This window comes from Drosophila willistoni (assembly GCF_018902025.1).
Source record: "Drosophila willistoni isolate 14030-0811.24 chromosome 2L unlocalized genomic scaffold, UCI_dwil_1.1 Seg196, whole genome shotgun sequence".
Lineage (NCBI taxonomy): Eukaryota > Metazoa > Arthropoda > Insecta > Diptera > Drosophilidae > Drosophila > Drosophila willistoni.
The window spans coordinates 7544277-7565974 of NW_025814048.1; the positions used below are offsets into that span (position 1 = coordinate 7544277).

Genomic DNA, 21698 nt, shown 5'->3' on the forward strand with positions numbered 1-21698 from the left:
TATTTTGTTTATCTTAAGGCCGGGCTAAAAGTGTTTCCAATCAATAAAAAAGAGAACCCTCAAATAAATACGCACTCGACACAGACAAACACACACACACACACACACAACAGTCGGTGGCTCAGTGGAGACCTACTAAATCTACACACACAACAACAACAACAAAATAAACTCTTTCTGCCCATATAGATAAATTTAAAATTTGTTGTTGATTTTATTTACCTTTTTGGCAAAACAACCAAAAAATTAATTAATTAAAAAGCTTGAAGTAAGTATTTTTTTTTGTTTTCGATTTTTTGCTGATGTCATTCAACTTAAAATATATTTATTCCAGACACTTTGGCTTTGTTAATAAAGTCATCACATATTCGATTTTTTTTTTGCACAGAATTCTATTTGTTAGTGGGATTAGATGTTGACCAACAGAAAAAGACGCAAGTTTGAGGCTAACGCAAACAAAAAGTGGACAAACATCCGAAATATCCCGCATACGCAACCGAACACGGCAACGGCACAGAGAAAAGTGAACACGATAGAGAGAGAGAGAGACTTGTTTGTTACACACAGACACAACAGACAATGGGAGAACGACACAAATCGAGGAGAATGATAAGATAGCAAGCGAGCGAGATAGAGAGAGAGACACTGATAGCAGTGGAACGTTTGAATGGAACTGATAGTAAATAAGATTCAGGATAACTATGCTTTATGTGTAAAAAACTTTAAAACTTACTTTTAATTTAAAATTTTGAATAAAAGTACACAAGTTTATTATAAGTTAGATTTTAAAATTTTAGTTATTGACTTTTCACTAATTGTTTTTTAGTTTTTATTTCTGTTTTTTTATAATATTTTAAAAGAAACTCACAAATTCTTATCATAAACATATTTCTATGAATCAAACTATGTGATATTTACATCCAGTTAACTTGTCACTAAAATTAATTTCAATTAACCTGTTGCTCATGCTTGTGCTAATCTGTATATCGATTAAAATTTCTATTAAAATTTATATGCGAAGTACGTAAACTCTGTTAAAATTGATATGAGAAATTTGAATTGATTGATTTTGTCCCAACAAAATGTCAAATTTCTTGAAATTTTTGTTCTTAAAAATTCTTTAGTTCAATTTATTTATAGTTAATGTTATATGTTAGAAATTGAAATAGATAAAATTAGGCTAAAAACCTGAAATTATAAACAATTAACGAAATCTGACTCTGATAATAAAATTGAAATATCTGTTAAAATTGATATGAGAAATTTGTAGAATAACTCGACATAAAATCGTTTTGATCTTATTATTTTGTCGTGTTTAAGTTATAAATAAATAAATACCAAACCGATGTTGTGCATTTTCTTCACTTACTAAGAATTAAATTTCAATTAACAAGGGTCCTACGGTAAAGCAAGAATCTATTTAAGTCCAATGTCTATGAAATATTGGCACATAAGTATACTGTAATACATGTCGACACTTTAATAAATAAATTGTTTTAAACCCCTTTAAAATTCGTATGTAAATATAAAATATAAGTAGGTAACAGAAACATAAGGACCAGCTCCTTTGTGATTTACAACTCATCGTGAATGCGGCATTCTTTTACAATAATTACAAACTTTTCCAAATTTAATACATTTTCATTTTTGTTTCTTTTTTTCATTTCGTTTTTAGAATTTTATTCCTTCTGCATAGGTATGTAAATATATTAACAGTTATTGTTACAATTATCATCGTGATCGTGCTTTTTCTTACATTTACATACACCAATGTTTCAATTCCAGCTGTTTTATCATCGAGAGAATTTCTAAATGATGTAAGACGTCGGAACGGCTTTAGTATACCATGCACCAAGACATGGGATAAGACATATGTACATAAAACAATGCTTACATTAACGTATACTTATGTATGTTTCTTCTTATTATTATTATTATTATTATTATTATTAATATGTATTAGATATACTTCTTAACTCCATAAACCTAACTATGATACAGTTATGGCCTTTTGGCTTGGTCGAAAACTACATCAATACTTAAGGCTGGGATTGAGAACCCAGATATCTTCTTTCTTCAGTTAAATAATTGACTAGCCCACTTGGGATCCACCAGGACTGCTCTTATTTATATAAAATTAGAAACTAATTAAAGATAAACATATCTTAGACGAGTCTATTTTCCAAGTTTTGGTGGCTTTATCTCTTATAATCCCAGAAAATATCAGCAGGGACTTGGCAGAAATTATAAACATATACTAAAAAACACAACATATATACATATGAAACTATATAGTTTCTAAGACAATCAATTTATTTAAATCACTGTGGCGAAAGTGGGAGTGTCAAAAATGTGAATCTAACTGATCTGCATGCAGACATAAGATTCTAAAAAGACGTTCCAGCTCTTAAAATCTCCGCTTTCTGGGTATAGATCAACTTGGCTGCTGAATAAAATACACTTTCTTCTGCCTGCTACCTACAATTTGTTTTTCTTTCATATACCATTTCACCCTCTGACTGCATGGTATAATGATAAACAGAGAGAGAGAGAGAAAGATTCGCCTCTCGCAATGTTTGTGCTCTGAGACTCTTTTGGATATCGCTGCATTTCGATGGTGGTTAGTTGATTTTAGTTCTTTGGCCACAGCGGTTTGTTTGGCTCCGTTTCGATCCGATCCGATCCGTCGTAGTCGTCGTCGTTGTCGTTCCCCGTTGTCCGTGTTTCGTCTTACAATTAGTTTTTCCCACATCTTCCGATTGCGGGCGCGCAATCGCGAGAGAAGAACCCAAAAATGCAAGTGCAAACAAATGGCAATTAAGAAGAAAAAAAAAAGAATTTTCGAAATCAAGGCAAAGTGCATTCGAAATTAAGGCAATGCAAATGCAAATATTACGGATATTTAATGAACATTTTTAATTTCGTATTTGTTTTCTGCTCGACCAGCAATATATTTGTGTATGATTTACTTGCGCAATTCCATTAAGAAAACGCCGACTCTGTGGATTTAATATTATCGATTTTTGACGAGGGAAAACTTATTGACTTTTACTTACAATTAGTGCACAACTCAGCATAGCGGCACATGGAACACGGCTGCTTATCGCAATAGTAATACCCACCAAATGGGAAAGAAAAAGAAACTCAAAAATCAACGAAAAAAAGTGGCCCAAATCAAATAGAGAGTCCATTAGCACATTCTCCTCCAAGGCTCATTCAAATATTTGTGTGTGATTGTGTGCCGACTGATAAAATGACCACCAAGGCAGTAATTTCCAGGTGCCCATAAGAGAGGTGCACACATTTGAGATCAAGCTCAAACCAAAAACTCAAACACCTCCATACCTACCCCTACCCCTACCCCTACCCTTCATCTTGCACGTTTCTTTGGCAACTACTATCCCATCAACATGAGTGGCCTACGTCCTGGCAGCGTGTGTGATACCACGCCATTGCAACGCTTCGAAAGTCAGAGTAGTAATGGCGAGGAGCCATCTTCTCCAACGGCTGCTAGCCTAGTGGCAGCTGCCGCATCGTCAACTGCTTCCACAATGCCCCATATTAACAACAACAACAACAATAATGTAAAAGTTGATTTACAACTGCCCACCTTTGTGGGTGGACCGGGAAATGGAGTTGGATCTGCAGCGTCTATTGTCACCAAGACGCGACACCAGAGAGGCACATCACAAATCTTTAGACGCATTTTTCTCGACTTGTGCCTTCTTAGTTGTGGTAAGTTGAACAACAGTTTAGACTTTTAACATTCTAAATGGTAAAATTTTGCTTAAACTTAGTCTAAGAATGTCGCAAATAGTTTGTTTTGTTAGTAGGTAGAGTAAAGGTCTTTTAAGTCTGCTATGTTTAAGTGTTTAATGCCAAGTAGAATCGTAAGTTATATAGTATAGGACAGTGATCTTGTTTTGCTTTATAATGCAAATTCGATAAGCTGTCCACAGTGTGAAATTGTAAATAATTAATAAAACAGTTTCCATAATCTAGTTTAACGCTTGATTTCTTTCTAATATAACTAATAACTACTATACATATTGAGTTGATGGCAATGTACGAGCTATAATAAAATTTTCATGCAAAATCAATTTCTACTGATGTATAACTGGATTCATATACATACATACAATTTAGACAAATCAAATTATTATTATTCAAAAAGCAGACTTTAATTTGTAGTTACCATTGCCGATTGGATATCTCATACTCCTATTATAACTAATCTGTTTGCAAGGAATCTTTTAAAAAAAGAAAGTCTGTAACCTCCAGAAAAAAAGGGACATCTTTAGCTCCTATTTAGATGGTATACAACTAATGTGGTTAAATTGTGCAGGATTAACCAATTAGGGATTTCAGGGGCTTAGCCCTATCAGAGAGCCAAAGGTCAACTGAAATTTAATATATTAAATTCGGAAAATTCTTGAAAACTTATAAGTTTACAAAACTGTGACTCTACCAAATTTTAATCGATTTTAAAGAGTGATATCTCTTCTTAGTTCTCTTAAATTTAATTTTAAATTAAAATGCTAATTACGCGCCAATAACCAGCAAAATATTCGAAACTACCTTAATTTCATGAAGAACTAATTTGGTCAATATTTATAATATTTCAAAAACCCATGTCTTTATTTTTAAGTTAGAATAATATCTTTCAATCTGAAAAGAAATCTCCACAACTAAATATTTTGCCACGCCAACAGGCCACACGCTGGCCTAATTCGACACTTTGAGTACTGCATTTAATAAGTTAAGGTTACTACCTTATAAGTATATATAATATAAGTTACTACTTATACAAGTTAGGAATGAATGTCTTTACCGTACTAAATTAAACTCTTTATTTTGTACTGTAAAGAAACCTAAGATTCTGACCAGATTTCGTAACCGTAATCGTGATTGTCAAAGGTAAAGCAAAATTACAAATTATTTCAAACTTTATCGAACTACAGATAATTTTTTTCCCTTCACATACTAAAGTTCTTATTTTATCTATCAGAAAAACCAACACAAAATAAGTAGGTTTTTAAATACTTAAGAATGACTCAAACTTTAAAAATTGACAAAACGTCATTAAAAAAAAAAAAACACTAATAAGTGACCCATAATATATTGAAAGTGACACATATGAAATGAAAACATGAATTGCCTTGTTTAATCGAATTATTTCATTATTCATATAAAAGTAATGAAATGCATTTTTTAAATTAATCCATGATGGTTATTCAAAATTTAGTCGCAACTCTTGGGTAAAATTTAAATAATTTTCAAAAATCCTTGACAATTTTGAGATTGGGGACTGAAAAGTGTAACTTCATTTTGAGAACTCTTAAAAATAATAAATAACAATTTTACACATTCAATTTAAAAATTCTTAACAATTCATCATTAATTTTGTTTCGTTTTTGTCGTTAATTCAACGAGCAATATTTAGGACTAAAAGTGACGAATTAGTTTAAGCTACATAAATGGTATAAGAGACTAACTTAATCATTTTTAAAAGACAAACACTAAGCGTAACTAAAATTAAAATTTCCTTTGTCCTTTCCTCCTTTTTCTTGTAGTTCTTATCAATCGCTTTAGATGAAGTTTAGAATTTTTTTTATATTTGAAAAGAAATTCAAATAGATTTGCCTTATCAAAAACGCCAAGTTATAGTAATCCATCGATTGGAAATAAATCAATTTTTGAATTGAATTTTGTAGATTACTCATGAGGCGCTTTCATAATATTATCAATTGACTGAACGACCCCTCTTTTTGAATCATTGGAATACCCTTCACTCTCCTGCACCACCCTCTGCACGCTTTCACACGTCCCAATCCGAATGCATTTCTCTTGTTTTATGATCTGGTTATCAAGTCTCTTGTAACCAATTGATCTCTTGCACTTGCAAGTCATGAGCTCATTTTTTATAGCCTCGTCAACAGGGCAGATGTGAGAGAATGTACATACATAAGTGCATATAGAAAATATTATAGAAGACTTTACCCTTTATCCCAGTTTGTGGCCCCTACATATGAGTATACCCCATAAATTTATCAAGGGATACAGAAAAGGTGGGCGCCTATTAGAGAGGTAGCTCGTTTTGGGTATTAAATTGTATTTAAATTGTATCCAACTGTCTGTTTGTGTTTACCAATTGCTTTGTATAAATAATGATTAAGCGGATTCCACTTCCCGCCAATCAACGGTGGCTAAATATTCGCTCATCGAGTGTTGGTCTGATTTATTTTATTCAATTTGTGTGGTGTGCGAGAGTTTATGTTTTTGTTTGGGGTTGGAATTCTATTGTACTCGTTTCCAGTCCATCATCAACAACAGCAATAACCATCATCATCATCATCATCGTCATCAACCAAAACCAACCTTTACATACTTGGATGAACTGTTTACCCAAGTCCAATTTAGGCTTGATCAGCACAGACCTTGTCGTAGCCCGTGATGGTGCTGATGATGAGGCCATGCGTCAGCTAGAATTGGACACCGCGGCCACCCGGTTGTGTGGAAACTAACTAACTCAGCATAATGACCCAGATTTAAATGCCATAACATAACTGAAATGATTTTAATCAATAAATGTATATTCCCTCTTTTCAGTTGGTCTACCCATGTTGGGTTTCTCCCTATGGTGGGAGCCCTATAAGCGAGGTTTCTTCTGCGATGACACTTCTTTGAAACATCCCTACAAAGAGTCAACCATACGCAGCTGGATGTTATATCTTATGTGTGCCGCATTGCCAGTGATTATGGTTGGTATAGAAAGTTATCATTTAAATTTACTAATCTACTAATTATAAATATCTTATCACTTAGATCTTGGTGGTGGAGTTCTTTAGGGCACAGGATAAACGCATAAGAGAATCATATATTGGCTCGAAACATAAGGCCAATCATTCTGCTTACCATCTATGCCATTTGGAGCTACCAAATTGGCTATTGGAATGTTATCGAAAGATTGGCATCTTTGTATTTGGTTTGGGAGTCGAACAGTTGACAACGGATATAGCTAAATATACCATCGGACGCCTAAGACCTCACTTCTTTGCTGTAAGTTCATGGCGGAGAATTGTGTGATCTGATACTATATATAAATTGATCAATTTCTATATACTTAGGTCTGTCAGCCAGTGCTTCCCGATCATACGACTTGCGATGATCTTGTGAATGTTGGTCAATATATTGAGAATTACACTTGTATGGCAACCGATATGACTGCTAAGCGTTTCAAGGATATGCAATTATCATTTCCCAGTGGACACACCAGTTTTGCCTGCTACTCAATGATCTTTTTGGTGGTAAGCACTAGACCAAGTTAAGCTTTATTAAGTTCTTAACACTTGTCCTTTTCTTTACAGATCTATCTGCAGAGACGCATGCATTGGTCAGGAACTAAAATGTTACGACATCTGCTGCAGTTCCTTTTACTCATGTTCGCCTGGTATACGGCTCTGACTCGAGTCTCTGACTATAAGCATCATTGGTCCGATGTGCTGGCTGGTGCCGGCATTGGCCTAACATATGCGATTGTGGTGACCTCGACTATGTGGTAGAGAATTTGGCTTCTAACCAAGGGTTGCAAACCCTTGACCGCACTCTACTCACAGCATTATCATCATCATGAACATCAACATCATTGCTCAATGTTTGAGTCATTTGCTTTATAAATTCAATGTGCTTGAAATACTTTAAACAACTAAATAATTAAGTATATAATTATGTCTATATGTATATGTCGGAAGTATGAACCATTTTACTTAATAAAATATTGTTTTAGTGTGTCTCGAAATCGAAATAAAGTATACAAATTATTTTAATTTATAAATATTGGAGAAAAAAGGGGTTTTTGAGTTTGATCTGTTTTTTCTTGATGACAATCGATCAACTAGAAGAATTAATAACTTTTATACTTGGCTTTGCCCAAATATTTTTAACAATTGGTCTTGTTCAAATTTGATCGTTTTCTATTCGTTTAGCCTTGGGACCTATTTAACTTCGATTAAATTGGACATAAACTGGGGTGAGTTTTGAGAGGAAGAGGCTTCGGGAAAGACTTCAGGAAACCGAACTGAGAATTTCCGTTGGGAATATTAGAGAAAAGGTTAATGTGGTCTAACATAAGATTCCCTTTGTTGTCTGTCCTTATTTGTTTGACCCAGAAGTCGTTCATCTCTGTGAAGTACTCGGCGCAAAAGCACTCTCTAACTAAATCCGGTCCTGTGTATATACATATATTATAAATTTATTATCAGCAAAAAGTTTCATAATACAACTTTTATTAGCTTGCTAATTGGAGTGATAGATTATATAACTTGTCTAAAGTCAATTTAGGTTCGTTCCTCCTTATAAAAAGCGGTTTTCGAACAGGGACTTATCTGATTTTCAAGCCAAGCTTAAATTACAAAGACAAACATTCCCATAAGAGTAATATTAACCTACTTAATCTACATGGCAATGTATCAAAAGGCTTTCATTTTTAATTTTATAATTTACCATTTTTGAAGTTCATTAATATATGCATCACAGACTCAATCAACTAGATTGTTGATGCTAAATCGAATCACACCTGTGGGCAAAAAAATAGTACGACCAGATTGATTTACATAAAAACACACAGAAAATAATGTTAAGCTCTTTTTGTTTGTTTGCAGTTTTCTTATACGTTTTTATAATTATGCAACTACAATTGTTTACTTTATAAACAAAAACTCCAAACCAAATTTTAATATATAAAAATAATCATATAATAATGGATAAGGCACAACCATCACATAATTGTGAGATGAAAATTATGCTATCTTCTGGATTAATAACTTCCAAACACACAAGTTTTAATTTTGAGATTTCCTTAATATAAAATGAATATTTATTCATTAATAACTCATATTTGGTGGCATGGTGATTGGTGGCAAGTATGAATGCGCAGCAACTTTGCTTGGTAACTTGACACCTTTCAGGTGTTTCGGCCAATCGAGTGTCGCCTAGAAAAGCCCAAACTCCTTTTTGGTGGTTGGTTATGGCACAGTTGCCACACCCTTCGAAATGCTGCACTAAATCTTTTTTGATCACATTAAGATAAAGCTATTTTGCGGGCCAATTTAATATCTTTACTTATACCATGTGAAAACAAATTACTTTGGAAATGTTGTTTTGCTGTAGTCACAGTTACATACAAGAAGATTTTACAGCAAGTTTGTTATATGAAACAGATTCCGTTATTTCAATTATATTATATTTACTAGATCATATGATATCATAATCAGTGCTGGATTAGCCATTTACAAAATACTAAGGGTCAATCCGATATAAGCAAATTGACAAAAATTAAGTTTGCAAAATTCTAAAAAATTTTAAAAATCTTTTAACTTTGGAATTATGCCAAATATCTTCTTAATGCTTTTTATTCAATTGTCATGTGTTTTTTTTTTAGCAAGACCAAAAATTTGAAAGGACAGCAAAGTTTTCCAATATATATGTATGTATATAAATTAATTTCCCAAAGATCTAATTATTGATTAACTTTAAAAAAGGTCGAAATCTAGACAAACACTAAAGATCTAATATCTTCATTTCTTGGAGTAATTTAAAATTTATAATACTTTGTTTTCAACTTAATTCAGTATATTTATGAATTATTATTTTCATCATATTATTATTATTAATTGCTATTTTTAACATAACTTTTTGAAATCGGTTAGAAATTGTCCAATATACAGAATACAAAATGTGTTTAAATTCGTAAACAACTTTGGGACAATTTTGATCTATTTTCTAACTTTTAGATTTTATTGATCTTGATCTTCTAATTTGTATTAAAGCACCGAACACTTGTATTTTGGGTTTTAAATTGCTACAGGCCATTGAACTATTTTATTTTGAAAAGAACAGTCGCCTTCACTTTTTGTAGGGAATAGATCAGCCGACTTCGCCGAAACTGTCGCTTATTTTTAGCCATTAGATCTAGTTTTCCGATACCACAAATATATGCAATTCTTAAGTCGAATCTGAACAAAACGAATAATTTTCTTAACATGTTTCTGTGCATGCATTTAGCCAATGGCAATGTTGGCTTACATGCTACCTGCAATAGGCACTTGGAATTGCAGATCAATTATAAACATATCGTAATATGACAAATTAAATTTGAATTTCAAACAAATTGCATAAGGAAGTGTCCTTGACGTCTTGGCCAAGTGTTGTGTTTAGACACGCCAAGATTAATGGAAAGCTAAAAATATGTATGTATATTAGACAAATGTGTCCACAACCTGAGGCTGACAGTCGATGGAGTCGAGAGTGCAAAACTGGCATGTGGACAAATGCGCTTACCTCATGATTTTTAATTAGTCAATGCAGCTCTTAGCAATTTCCATATTATTTGCATATTAAACGAATTTATAAGCACACAAGAAGTCTTCGGGGAGCAGAAGATGTGGAATGGGTAGAGAATGGAGATGGAGATGTACATAGATGAAGAAGGAGCATCAGTCACTCAACCACCAAGTGCTGCTCACTTGGAAAGAGTGTGTTGTAATTGCTGTTGTGCCATTTGATGTACACGATTTATATGTTAACTCAGCTATCAGCACTCAACTCCAACTCCATCTCCAACTTGGACTCCAACTCTTCAACTGACATCACATGGGAGACATGGGAGATTGATGCGGCTGTAAAACGTCAACAGAATATGGCTGATGTGAGAGTATGGGGGGTAACCCAAGAGTTTTCAACAATTAACACAATTTTTTATTTCATTTTTATCGCCATAATTGCATTTCCCTCAATTCTCAATACGAGTCCCCATTTTCAATAGCCCGCATCTGGTTATAATTGTGATTTTTCATTCGTTCGTTTCGATGAAAACTGGATCCGGAATCTTCTTCACTTTATGTCTGTCAATAGTTTCTAGTTTATGCCGATCGTTGCCCAATCGTTTCGTTTTTGGGGTTGATCCATAAACATTCCTAGCAAACATTCAACCACACAAAATTAATTTCGCACCATAAAAATTGCTCAAACAGAAAAATCTAAAAAAAAGGCAAAAAAGGTAAAGCATGTAAAATTGCATTTATGCCCTGGACTGGACGCAGATGGAATGGGAGGTTTTGGAAGGAGTATCAAGAAGCATGTCAAACATATCAGTTGATAGAAATCTCAAATACTTACATTGGCTTCAACTGCCACTACGGGGTATTCATAGTTTGAGATCATAAATTCTCACTCTTGCTGCACTGCATCCGCATGGCCTTTTGGACTCCTCGCCATGTTCTGGGCCCGCCAGGCAGAGGCCACATTTCATTGTTAAACTGTCCAGGCAACACCAACAGCCAACAGGCGTTAAATTTTCCAAACACGATGCGGTTAAAAGAAAAGAGATGAAAAAACAGTGAATCAAACCAACTTTTGTTGTTGTCTCTATACCCTTGCCAATTCGCTTGGTGTACGATCATTAATATGATCACTTTGTCCCTAGATAGGTAATTAATAAGTAGGTACTGTGAAATTTGACTATTCAAAAGTTACAATGATAACTTCGAAAAATCATGCGTGTTAGAACATATTTCTTCTTGTAAATCGACTTTTCAAATATTTTAAGTTGTTATTCACAATAAGATATGTAGTAATTCTATTTTAACGAAAATCTTTTAGAATCTAGGTGATTTAATAGTTAAACGGAGACCTCTTCCAATTCTGAGAACTGGCCCGGGCTAGTTGGTCTGGTTAGTATTATGATTTGACATGATTATACAGTAGAGAAGGTTCTTACATATATTTATTCATTACATTTTCTAAGAGTCGATTGGTCAGCCTTTCCATAACCGCCGAGATATGGACTATTCCATGCCAGTAGTACAGAAAACCCATACATCAAGTAAAGAACAGATCCTAATAAGTTTTACAAGGTCTAAATCAGCCTTAGACATACATATTTTCTTTCAATTTTCATTATAATGGATATAATTATATCTGCATATATTTATGGCACTTTTTAAAACCATGAAAATCCTCATAAAAGCATTATGTTTTTTAGTTTTACCCTTAGGATGAAAAGTAGACCTTATACTTTTTAATTTTTTTCTCATAAAAATCAACCCCACCTATCCATTATCCATTCTGTTCTATTTTATTGTAGGTACTCTATTATATTTATCTCTATTTTGTTGCAAATATATCTTAATTTATCTATATTTAAACATTAGGTACAAATAATTGGGATAAATTGTTAATTTTCTAGTTACTGAACATATGTATGCTATCAATACATGACATCAAACCTGTTGAAAACGAATACATGTATGTAATAATAATACATAGTAATAATGATAGTAATTAGTTTATTCATATCCATATCAAAAAGAATTTTATCTATGTATTTTAGAAGGTTATAGATAAGTTAAAAGTTTGTCGAAAAGAACCTACTAAAACAACAAAATGTTGCTCATTAAAAGTTGATTGAAATCAAAATAGTTTTCGCTGACAAAGAAAGTATACAAAGTGTAAGGACTCGATCTGGACATGGGATACACAATTATATAGGTTTCATATGCAATTGAAGTTTGTAACTATTTAGTTATAAACTATTTACTAATAATGTAAAACTTTCTTCAACTATACTCATATAATCTTCTATTTATCAGCACACCAAAATATTAAAGAATATTAATACTAGATTATTTTATATACAAAAATGTTGATTTATAATTGATACATAATTTTGACGTCTATAAAACAATAAACAAGAATAGTATTGTTAATCTACTCAAAGTAGATAGTGATCGTCTAAAAAATGCTTAAACATTGTCTTGATCTGTGAGTTCCACCGTCAAAACTCTCAACTCTTAGGCTCCTTCTGTGTGTTACCAACTTTTAATGCGAGGTAAGCGTCCCTTTGGTGGCAAGAGTGTAAAATAGCGGAGGCGTTTGTTAAGAACGTGGGTTTCGTTTTCAATCATAGAGTACTGACCGCAAAACGTGGCTTGTTAAGCCCGACATCTCGCAATAGGTGGGCCCTGAGGGCTCTAGATCGAAATGCAGTTGACTTTGTTCTTGCGCCTACATGTGCAATTAATAATAAATTTTTGTTTTCTTGTCCTTAAGTCCTTGTTTTTGTACGGGGCGGCGGCAATTAGTGGGCTGGGCCAATTTACGTTGGCATTAAACGTTTATTAATGAGCTTCAGTCAATTTGTAGATAGAATGAAATCTGAATTATTTATGGCTCTCCATAATCTATAAATCTTGGCCAAGCTTGAACAGATAAACACCTCGGATGGGCGTGGTCAGCTGTGAAATTTATGCGCACATTAGAAAATAAAAAGTTACAACCCATTCCCCTGGAGCTGATCTCACTTTTTGTTCCTCTGATGTGTGGAATAATGCCGATACGAGTAAGTAAGCATTGTTTTCTACAATTTATACATCTACGATTTTCCATTTGAATGCGTTTTCTTTTGTAGTCACGTTTTAGCAAATGTTGTCACGATTCCAAGTGTCACATAAATAACTGAATAGAAATGGGAAATCCTAGCCACCCCTTCGGGACACTGCTGCAAGCAGCTGGATATGACGCCTCTTTCGACACCTCTTCGCAACGAGGGAACAAGGGCAGGGGGAAATGTCACGACAGGAAAGGCTATCCGAGAACATTTAGCATGCATTGGCCTTATCTTCATGTTCATTACATGACATGACACAAAATCGAAAGTCGATAAATCATCTTGGATAAGAAATACTTGCTTAAAACGCATGGACGAGTGCATCGTAAAGTGAAAGAATTGGAAAATTAAAAGGCTGGACAAACTTCAATACAAGTTCTAATACCCTTGCAAATACTTGGCTTAAGTGATCAGTTTGAAATCAATCATTATCGGTTAACATATCCGTGTTGTAGGAGATATCCAAAGGGATCTGCAAACATCATTTATTACCTTTTCTTTATAAAAAAATTGAGTTTGTATTATTAATAAATAAAAAACATTACCAATTATATTAAATTATAAGTAATTGTTCATATAACCGACGAGGTTTTGATTGAGTTCCTCACAAAAAAGTGAAGCTTTATAAGTAAATAAAATTCTCAACTGGTTTTGTTTTGAAGATAAGTTATGACCATTGCAATTAGAAGCGATAAATATCACCTGGGAATCTTGGGTGTTCCCAACACCAGATTTGAATTATTCATTTATTTCGAGTATATAGTAAAATATCTCTTAAAATTACTCGATTTAAAGTTATACTTAGTTATATCGTTATAAAAAACACATAATTTTTGGTGTAGGGAAACTTTAAAATGAAAGTTTTTCGCTTGTTTTAAATTACGAATTTACGATGTAAAAGAAATGTAAGTTTTTAAAAACTATAGATCTTGTCCGACTTTGAATATTTATTTATTTATTTATAAAAAAAGGTATTCACTCTTGTAGTTTTCAAAAATGCTCCAAACTATTGCTTTTTCAGATTTAAGTGGTTTCCAAAGTTAACAAATCTGAACATAATACATATATGAGCATACATGTAACTCACCCCGCCACTTTATAATCTCTTTATAAGATTTTATAAAATTTTCTGGTCTTTCTGGCCAAGCTTTAAAATATGTATTTGATTTTCATATTTCTTTGTATTTTGAAAAAATTAAAAAATAAAATCGAACAGGTTTATTACCAAATCTATTTTCAACAATGCCAATAAAAATATGTTATTTTGGAAAATTTATATATCTGTAGTTGTCCTTTCAAAATGGTGCAAAGAAGTCGAAATTATAGATTTTTGGGCAGATTTGAGCTAGAACGATTGAAAGTTTTTAACAAAGATATAAAATTTCATTTGGTTTGCAGAAAATTTAGTAATGAGAGTTAAATACCACAAAGAAAGTATGTATTATGAGATCTGATAATATTGGAATTAGAAAGATCAAAGTCGAACTCGACTTCTATTTCGTTTAGTCAATTGTTTTGGAAGGTTTCCACAAATATGAAAATGACACCGCTCAAGTTTTTCCTAGTCCAGTAAATAATAAATATTAAAATAGCAAAAATATTATTTTAAATGCTTAGTTTTGTTTTAACTATTAAATCCTTCTATTCGCAACCGATTTTATAATATATTTAAGCGACTTCAGGTGTTATTTAAATATGAAACACACTTTATGTGAAACCATAAACTCAACTCAAAATTGTAGGAAGTTCTCCTCTCCAGAGGTTTTCTCAAATATTTCGTTCAGTGTAGCTATAGATTTAATTATGCGAAAACAAGCAGATTTATTTGATGAGCCTAATCCCATACTGAAAATTGCCTATTAAATAGTTTCTCGTAGAAAGCATAATTTTCTTCATTTGTTTAGGCATTTTGGCCAGAATGAGCCTTTAAAGAAAATTGCTTTACTGCTGGCAATTTGCTTTCTCAGTAATCTCCATGCACTTTAATTGAATAAACACGGCAGTTACATAGTTTATATTAACAGGGTCCAGTAGGAGGAGCTGCACCGGGACCGATCAGCTTCAATTAGCCTCAACAAGTTTGATTGTGCAAAACAAGCGAAAGAAAACGAGCCAAACGGATGTCATGGCCATCACTAAAGAACAAAACACAAAAGAATGGAGCATCATCGTCATCGCCAGCTGTGTGTTGTCCATGAGTCGGTGCGGTGTCAGAAAAACTGTCACTGGCTACACCTTTCAGATCATTCAGAATTTACATATTACCCTCGGGCCAAACAAACACACTTGGCCAAATTAGTCAGCTGCGATAAAGCTGGCATAAAGTCGTCACTTCAGGCAGGACTGGAGTAATGGACTTGGATGGGTTTCTGGATGGGGTGCGTGTTGCAATTAACATGAGTTTTATACGAAACGTGCGTGATTCGCTTTTCCTTATCGTCTGGTGTATGGTAATATCTCTTTATTTAGCATAATATTGAAATATATGAGGTGTGTGCCGTATGGGCAGTTATCAAAGTTGATCAATATTGCATATAGTAAAATCAACTCATCGCACTTCTTTGCCATATGGTTGCTTCAATTGCTGGCTTATCACACAGCCCGTTCCCAGATAGGCATGTTCATGCTGCAGTTGCTGCTTCCGCTGGCCGGCACGTTCCAAAGCCGTGTGGCACATATAGCTTTGGTGCCACTCACGATTGCGGGCCTAAAAGATGAAAAGTGTTGGGTTATATATACAATTCGTTTTCGCCCTCTCACTCTCTCTCTCTCTCTCACCCTGGCACAATGCTTGTCCATTAGTTCGTCAAAGATTTGACTATCTTCACGTATATTATAGCCCATATCTTCTTGGTAGTTGGCCTTTGCCATATTGCTGGCAATTTTGAGATTCCTGTTTATTTGATCTTGCAGATCAGCAAGTTGTTGCATTCGCTTGCCCTGAACTTTGAGCAACTCCTGCTGTTTTTTAATGCCATCAGCTTGAGCTGCCAATTCCATGCTATAAAATGAATATAACTATATAAATCCCATGTTAAATGATTACTTAAAGTGTATACTGACGCCTCGGCATAGGCTCGCTGCTCATTTAGGATTTCCTGGGAAAGCTGCAACTTCTTTTCCTCATGGATGGCACAATTCTCGGCCTGGCGTTGAGTCTCGACACGTCGGCGCAACTTCTCTTCGTACTGCAACTGTTGTTCCTTGGTCTCATCCAATTTTTGCCAGACGCGATGCCACAATTGCTTCACACAAGCTTCGCGTTGACGCAACTTTTGACGATCAGCTATTTGCTGGAGCTGACCTTGCTTGGTCTCCAAAAGAATTTGTTTAGATTGCATGTGACGATGTGATTCGGAACTTTCTCTGAAATTAATACAAAAAACCAAAAAAGTTAAATGACTAAAGCAAGACCCATGTATTTCTTACAATTCCCTTTGTTGTTGCTTAATCTTCACCAGCTCTGCCTCCACCTCTGCTCGTTTAAGAAGCTCCATTTCAATCCATTCATAGCGTTGCTCTTCAGCCTTTTCGGCCTGGGCCAAAAGAATTTGGGCCACCTCTTCATCATATTGGATTGCCTCAGCATGTAATTGGCAAGCGAGTGCCCAGCGTCGGTTTTCCAGGTCCTGGGCATATGCCTGCATACGCTGCGCTACCTTGACAGAGATTTGCGATTTAAGATTTCTATGATTAGTGCGATTTAAGAATTCCATTGTATTCATTTTTCACAAAACATTCAACTGGTTGTTAGGACAACGGTTTTTTGTTTTTTGAAAATTCTTAACAGCAGCTCAATATGAGCTAACATAACAGCCGATTTCGATAACAGCTTAACATTCGCCTAAGCTTCTGATCTATCGATTTTTGATTTTGTGGGCGCCACACTTCATATTTTTTTTCGTTTTCTGGTCACACTGTGAGACGGAAAAATGTTGATAAGTGTGACCGTGGTAAAGAATAACGAGATTTCAAATTTTAAATTGAAACTGCCAGTTAGAAATTCAACCCCTAACGACAAAAACGCTCAGTCCGTAGTCGTCGGTTTTGCCAAACAAACGTGCTTGTCCATTGTGTCGCTATTCGTTTATATTTTTTTTTATTTGATTCTCCACTGTCACTTATACCCATATAACTACTATATATACGTATGTGTCACTCTGAGTGTGGAACGGCGGGGCATCGTAATAGAAATAGAAGTGAAACTGAATGAGCCCCATTGTTGGAATATTGTACAGTGATTGATAAGGTTGAGAAATGATTAGATGATATGAGATGGTGCTACGAAAGGATATCGACTTTCTCATCCGTTGTTATTAATTATTCAGAAGCAACAAATACCGTTAGTTGAGGGCGAAGCGGTCACCACCATTCAACAGCCTCATTGTAACGGTATCGATTTTCCCGTTACATCGTTATACACACTCACTGACCGAGTTTGCACAATTACGCGCACGCCCCTCCTTCAACCACACACAGGGAATCCACAAAATTTATTTTTTTTTTTGGGGTGGCACTAGGGATACATACACACACACTCACACACATGTGATGTTGTTGTTGTCGTAGCAAGGAGCGCTAAATTGTTGGGATATCGGGATAATATTATTCCTGTGGACTTTTTATGTTGCACTTTGGAAGCATGTTTCATGTTTGGCACTGATCAAATTCGGACGGACAAACATCTTAGGTGAGAAAATGCTTTTTAATCGTAAATCAGAGTCATCAACGATTTGTTCTACTGTACGTACGTACGGACGTATGTACAAGTAAAGCTCAATTGGAGCAATTTATTTTTAATCCAGAAATCTCATTGTGCGCCTAATTTGCATTGACGTCGCTGCCATTTCCATTCTATAGCAAGCTTGATTCCCAGCATTCCATACAGATATTTATATATATACATATGTACATACTTATGTATGCCATCTCTCTCCGTCTCTCTCTGTTTCTATTCACAGGGACTCAGTAATATCAATTGCAAAATAACCACATCAACCAAATTCACAAATAAACAAAAAAAAAGACAACCAGCATCAGCATCGACATCGACCACATCCAGAGAGTTCACATCATTTCTGTGTGTGCTAGCCACCAGTAGTAGTGTTCATCATGTATCAGTTCCTGTTCCTGCCAGTGTTAATACTGTGTCTGGGCCAGGCCCTGGCACAGAGCACACCTCAACAGGTGTGCCCGGAGCAGAATGATATATCGCCGTGCATTTGTACGGTGAAAAAGAACGGCTTGGACATATTGTGCGAGACAACGGATTTGGTTCACATTACCAAATCGATGGGCACACTCAAGGGTAAAAGTCCCATTATATTCTATTTGAAGTTGCGTCACAATAATCTGCCAAAGCTGCAGGGATTCGTTTTCTTGGCCTTGGATATACGTCATCTGACCATACATAATAGCAGTTTGGCGGCCATCGAGGAGAATGCACTCAGTTCATTGGGTGGGTAAAAACCGTAGATAGGCTATAATTAATTCAATCACTAATTGTAGTTACTAATTTCAGGTAAGGGCCTTACCCAGTTGGATGTGTCGTTGAATCAAATGAAAACGGTTCCCTCGCCGGCTTTGAAGCATTTGTATCATTTGCTTATTTTGAATCTGAATCACAATAAAATCTCAGTGATCCATAATAATGCATTCGAGGGTTTGGATACTTTGGAGATTTTAACATTATATGAGAACAAGATCACACAAGTCGATGAGGAAGCGTTTCGTGGTCTAGAGAAGTGAGTAACTAAGTAATACCTAAAACCATCTGATTCTTCTATACATATATCTTTCAATCATTTCCAGAAAACTAAAGCGTTTGAATCTTGGTGGCAATGATCTGACTAGTGTCCCACAAAAGGCTCTCTCTATACTGGATACCCTTAAGAAGCTGGAGATACAGGAGAACAAGATACGCACCATTAGTGAGGGTGATTTTGAGGGTCTGGAGAATTTGGATTCATTGATATTGGCCCATAATATGATAACCAGTGTGCCGGCCAATGTTTTCTCTCACTTGGCACAATTAAACTCTTTGGAATTGGAAGGCAATAAGATCAGTGTGATCGATAAGGATGCCTTTAAGGGATTGGAGGGTATGCAGAACTAGTTGACAAAATTTTCTGGAAATATTTAATATTCTTTGCAATCATTCACAGAGAATCTTCAGTATTTGCGTCTGGGTGATAATAATATACATACCATACCAAGTGAGGCACTGCGTCCACTGCATCGTCTACGTCATCTGGATTTACGTAATAATAATATCAATGTGCTGGCCGATGATGCCTTCACCGGTTACGGAGATTCGCTGACCTTCCTCAATTTGCAGAAGAATGAGTAAAAGAAATTAATTGATTTAACTACTTTATGCCTTTATTATTGATTTCTTTTGCAGCATCAAAGTGCTCCCTAGCGTTCTATTTGAGAATCTCAATTCTTTGGAAACTCTCAATCTGCAGAATAATAAACTGCAACGCATTCCCCAGGACATAATGGAGCCGGTCATTGATACCCTACGCATTATTGATATCAATGGCAAGTAGAACTTAGACTCTGTGTATATTGATTTATATTCTAATTTACCTTCTTTATAGATAATCCATTGAATTGCTCATGTGACTTGACCTGGTTTCCCAAGTTACTAGAAGATCTGAAGAACAAGGACGACGAAATGTCCCAGAAGAAGAAGCCATTGTGCCACATGTCGCTGGATAATCGCGAATACTTTGTGCAGGCCATGCCCATCGATAGAATGCACTGCGCCGGCCTCAATGTGAGTCCCTCACCCACGAGCGGCGGTCTGATGCGGATACTGCAAGTGAACATTTTGGCCCAAATTGCCATGTGTAGCGTGGCGTTTTTATGTAGCGCCTAATAAGCCTCCTACCCTCCAATGAATTCCCATCCTGTTCCTTCTCTACACTCAATTCCTTCAAAAAAGAAAAAGTAATAATTTGATAAACTGAAATAGTCGTGATAGTCAAGTTAGTTAGACAGTCGAGCCGAGTTTCGAGTTTCCAAATCAGATTCCTAACAAACTTTTGTACCATTCCCCACAAAAAAAAAAACACCCCAAAACAATGGAAATCTGTTGTTGTATTGCAATTTTTATTTATAGATTATAGTGAATCCGTGAATTATGCAACTCTGCCAATTGTTAGACTCGACACCAAGCAGCCACCAAGAACAACAACCCAGCCACAACCAGAACAGAACAGAGCAATATCACCCGCAAGTGCCCAAAAAAACAAAATAAAAAAAACCAATACAAAAGCAAGTGAAACCAAAGCAAAAAAAAACCGATTCAAAAAAAAAGCAAACTTTGAAAAATTTCATCCTTCTGCACAACGCACAGTAGCCCGATACGATTCGATCCGATCCGAACCGTTTCAAATTTAAAGCTTAGGCTTAAGCTTTACATACTTCTAAAAACAAAAAAAAAGAAAACAAATCGTAAACATATCTTTGAAATTTGATAACGTGAATTGTTAATCGTTAAGCACACACATATATATATATTACAATTATTATTGTAGTTCTAATGTTAATTCTATTTATTATATGTGTAGGTGTAGTCGTCGTCGTCTTGTCGTCGCTGTTGTGAGATACAATCATTATTACATTCAAGTTTTTTGTTAGCTTACTCAAGAAAAACCAAAAAACAATCCAAAGAACAACAAAACAAAGAACCACCATAATATTTTGTTAACTATTTTTGTCGTTGTCGAGTATATTTTTCTTCATTCTGCTTATATCTAAATGAAATCGAATGTAAGAGAATGAGAAAACGTTTTGCATCAATCACCAAGAACTGATTATGGAATAAGTAGTTTGTACTCTTTATTTGCAAGCAGACAAAGCAATGGGGCAAACACAAAAACAAAAAAAAAAAAACACACCAAAAACATATCAATTATATATACATATATATATATATATATATACAATATATTATATTGTTGAAACAAATCGGTAACATATCAAGAGATTGTGAACAAGAAGTTAAAGAAAAAGAAGCGCAAATTTTATAGAATGTATTGAAAAAACCAAAAAAAAAAAACACACGTTTGATATTGATACAATTTTTGAAATTGTTTTCTTTTTATATCTATGTACCTATTGAATTCTGTATATTTGATCTAAGTTATATATATATATATACTATACATCTATTTCGCTTTAAGTATTTATAAAACAAACAATGGTTTGGGGAAGCAACAGGTGAATTTAATATTTTGTTATATTC

At 34.6% G+C, this 21698-nt stretch overlaps 3 protein-coding genes across 4 annotated transcripts; 2 read left to right on the forward strand and 1 right to left on the reverse strand.

Moving 5' to 3' along the window:
- Positions 1-2630: 2630 nt before the first annotated feature.
- On the forward strand, positions 2631-7798 carry LOC6640499 (putative phosphatidate phosphatase). The gene is made up of 5 exons (XM_002063070.4): positions 2631-3735; positions 6610-6761; positions 6826-7059; positions 7128-7307; positions 7368-7798. The coding sequence occupies exons 1-5, from the start codon at positions 3411-3413 to the stop codon at positions 7560-7562; spliced, it is 1086 nt and encodes a 361-aa protein (XP_002063106.1). The 5' UTR covers positions 2631-3410; the 3' UTR covers positions 7563-7798.
- An 8146-nt stretch (positions 7799-15944) lies between these two features.
- On the reverse strand, positions 15945-17169 carry LOC6640498 (golgin subfamily A member 6-like protein 2). The gene is made up of 4 exons (XM_002063069.4): positions 16874-17169; positions 16508-16810; positions 16223-16445; positions 15945-16151 (listed from the first exon to the last, which is right to left on the reverse strand). Exons 1-4 carry the CDS (start codon positions 17167-17169, stop codon positions 15993-15995), a joined length of 981 nt encoding a protein of 326 aa, XP_002063105.3. The 3' UTR covers positions 15945-15992.
- Positions 17170-17487: 318 nt separating this feature from the next.
- Positions 17488-21359, forward strand: LOC6640497 (leucine-rich repeat-containing protein 70). Of its 2 annotated transcripts, XM_015178734.3 has the most exons (8): positions 17488-18134; positions 18406-18902; positions 18966-19188; positions 19256-19545; positions 19609-19789; positions 19848-19987; positions 20047-20225; positions 20571-21359. In XM_015178734.3, the coding sequence occupies exons 2-8, from the start codon at positions 18557-18559 to the stop codon at positions 20586-20588; spliced, it is 1377 nt and encodes a 458-aa protein (XP_015034220.1). In that variant the 5' UTR covers positions 17488-18134; positions 18406-18556; the 3' UTR covers positions 20589-21359. The 2 variants fall into 2 exon arrangements, with proteins under 2 accessions (XP_015034220.1, XP_002063104.1); XM_002063068.4 differs by lacking the exon at positions 20571-21359 and having other exon boundaries at positions 20047-20552.
- The last annotated feature ends 339 nt before the right edge of the window (positions 21360-21698 follow it).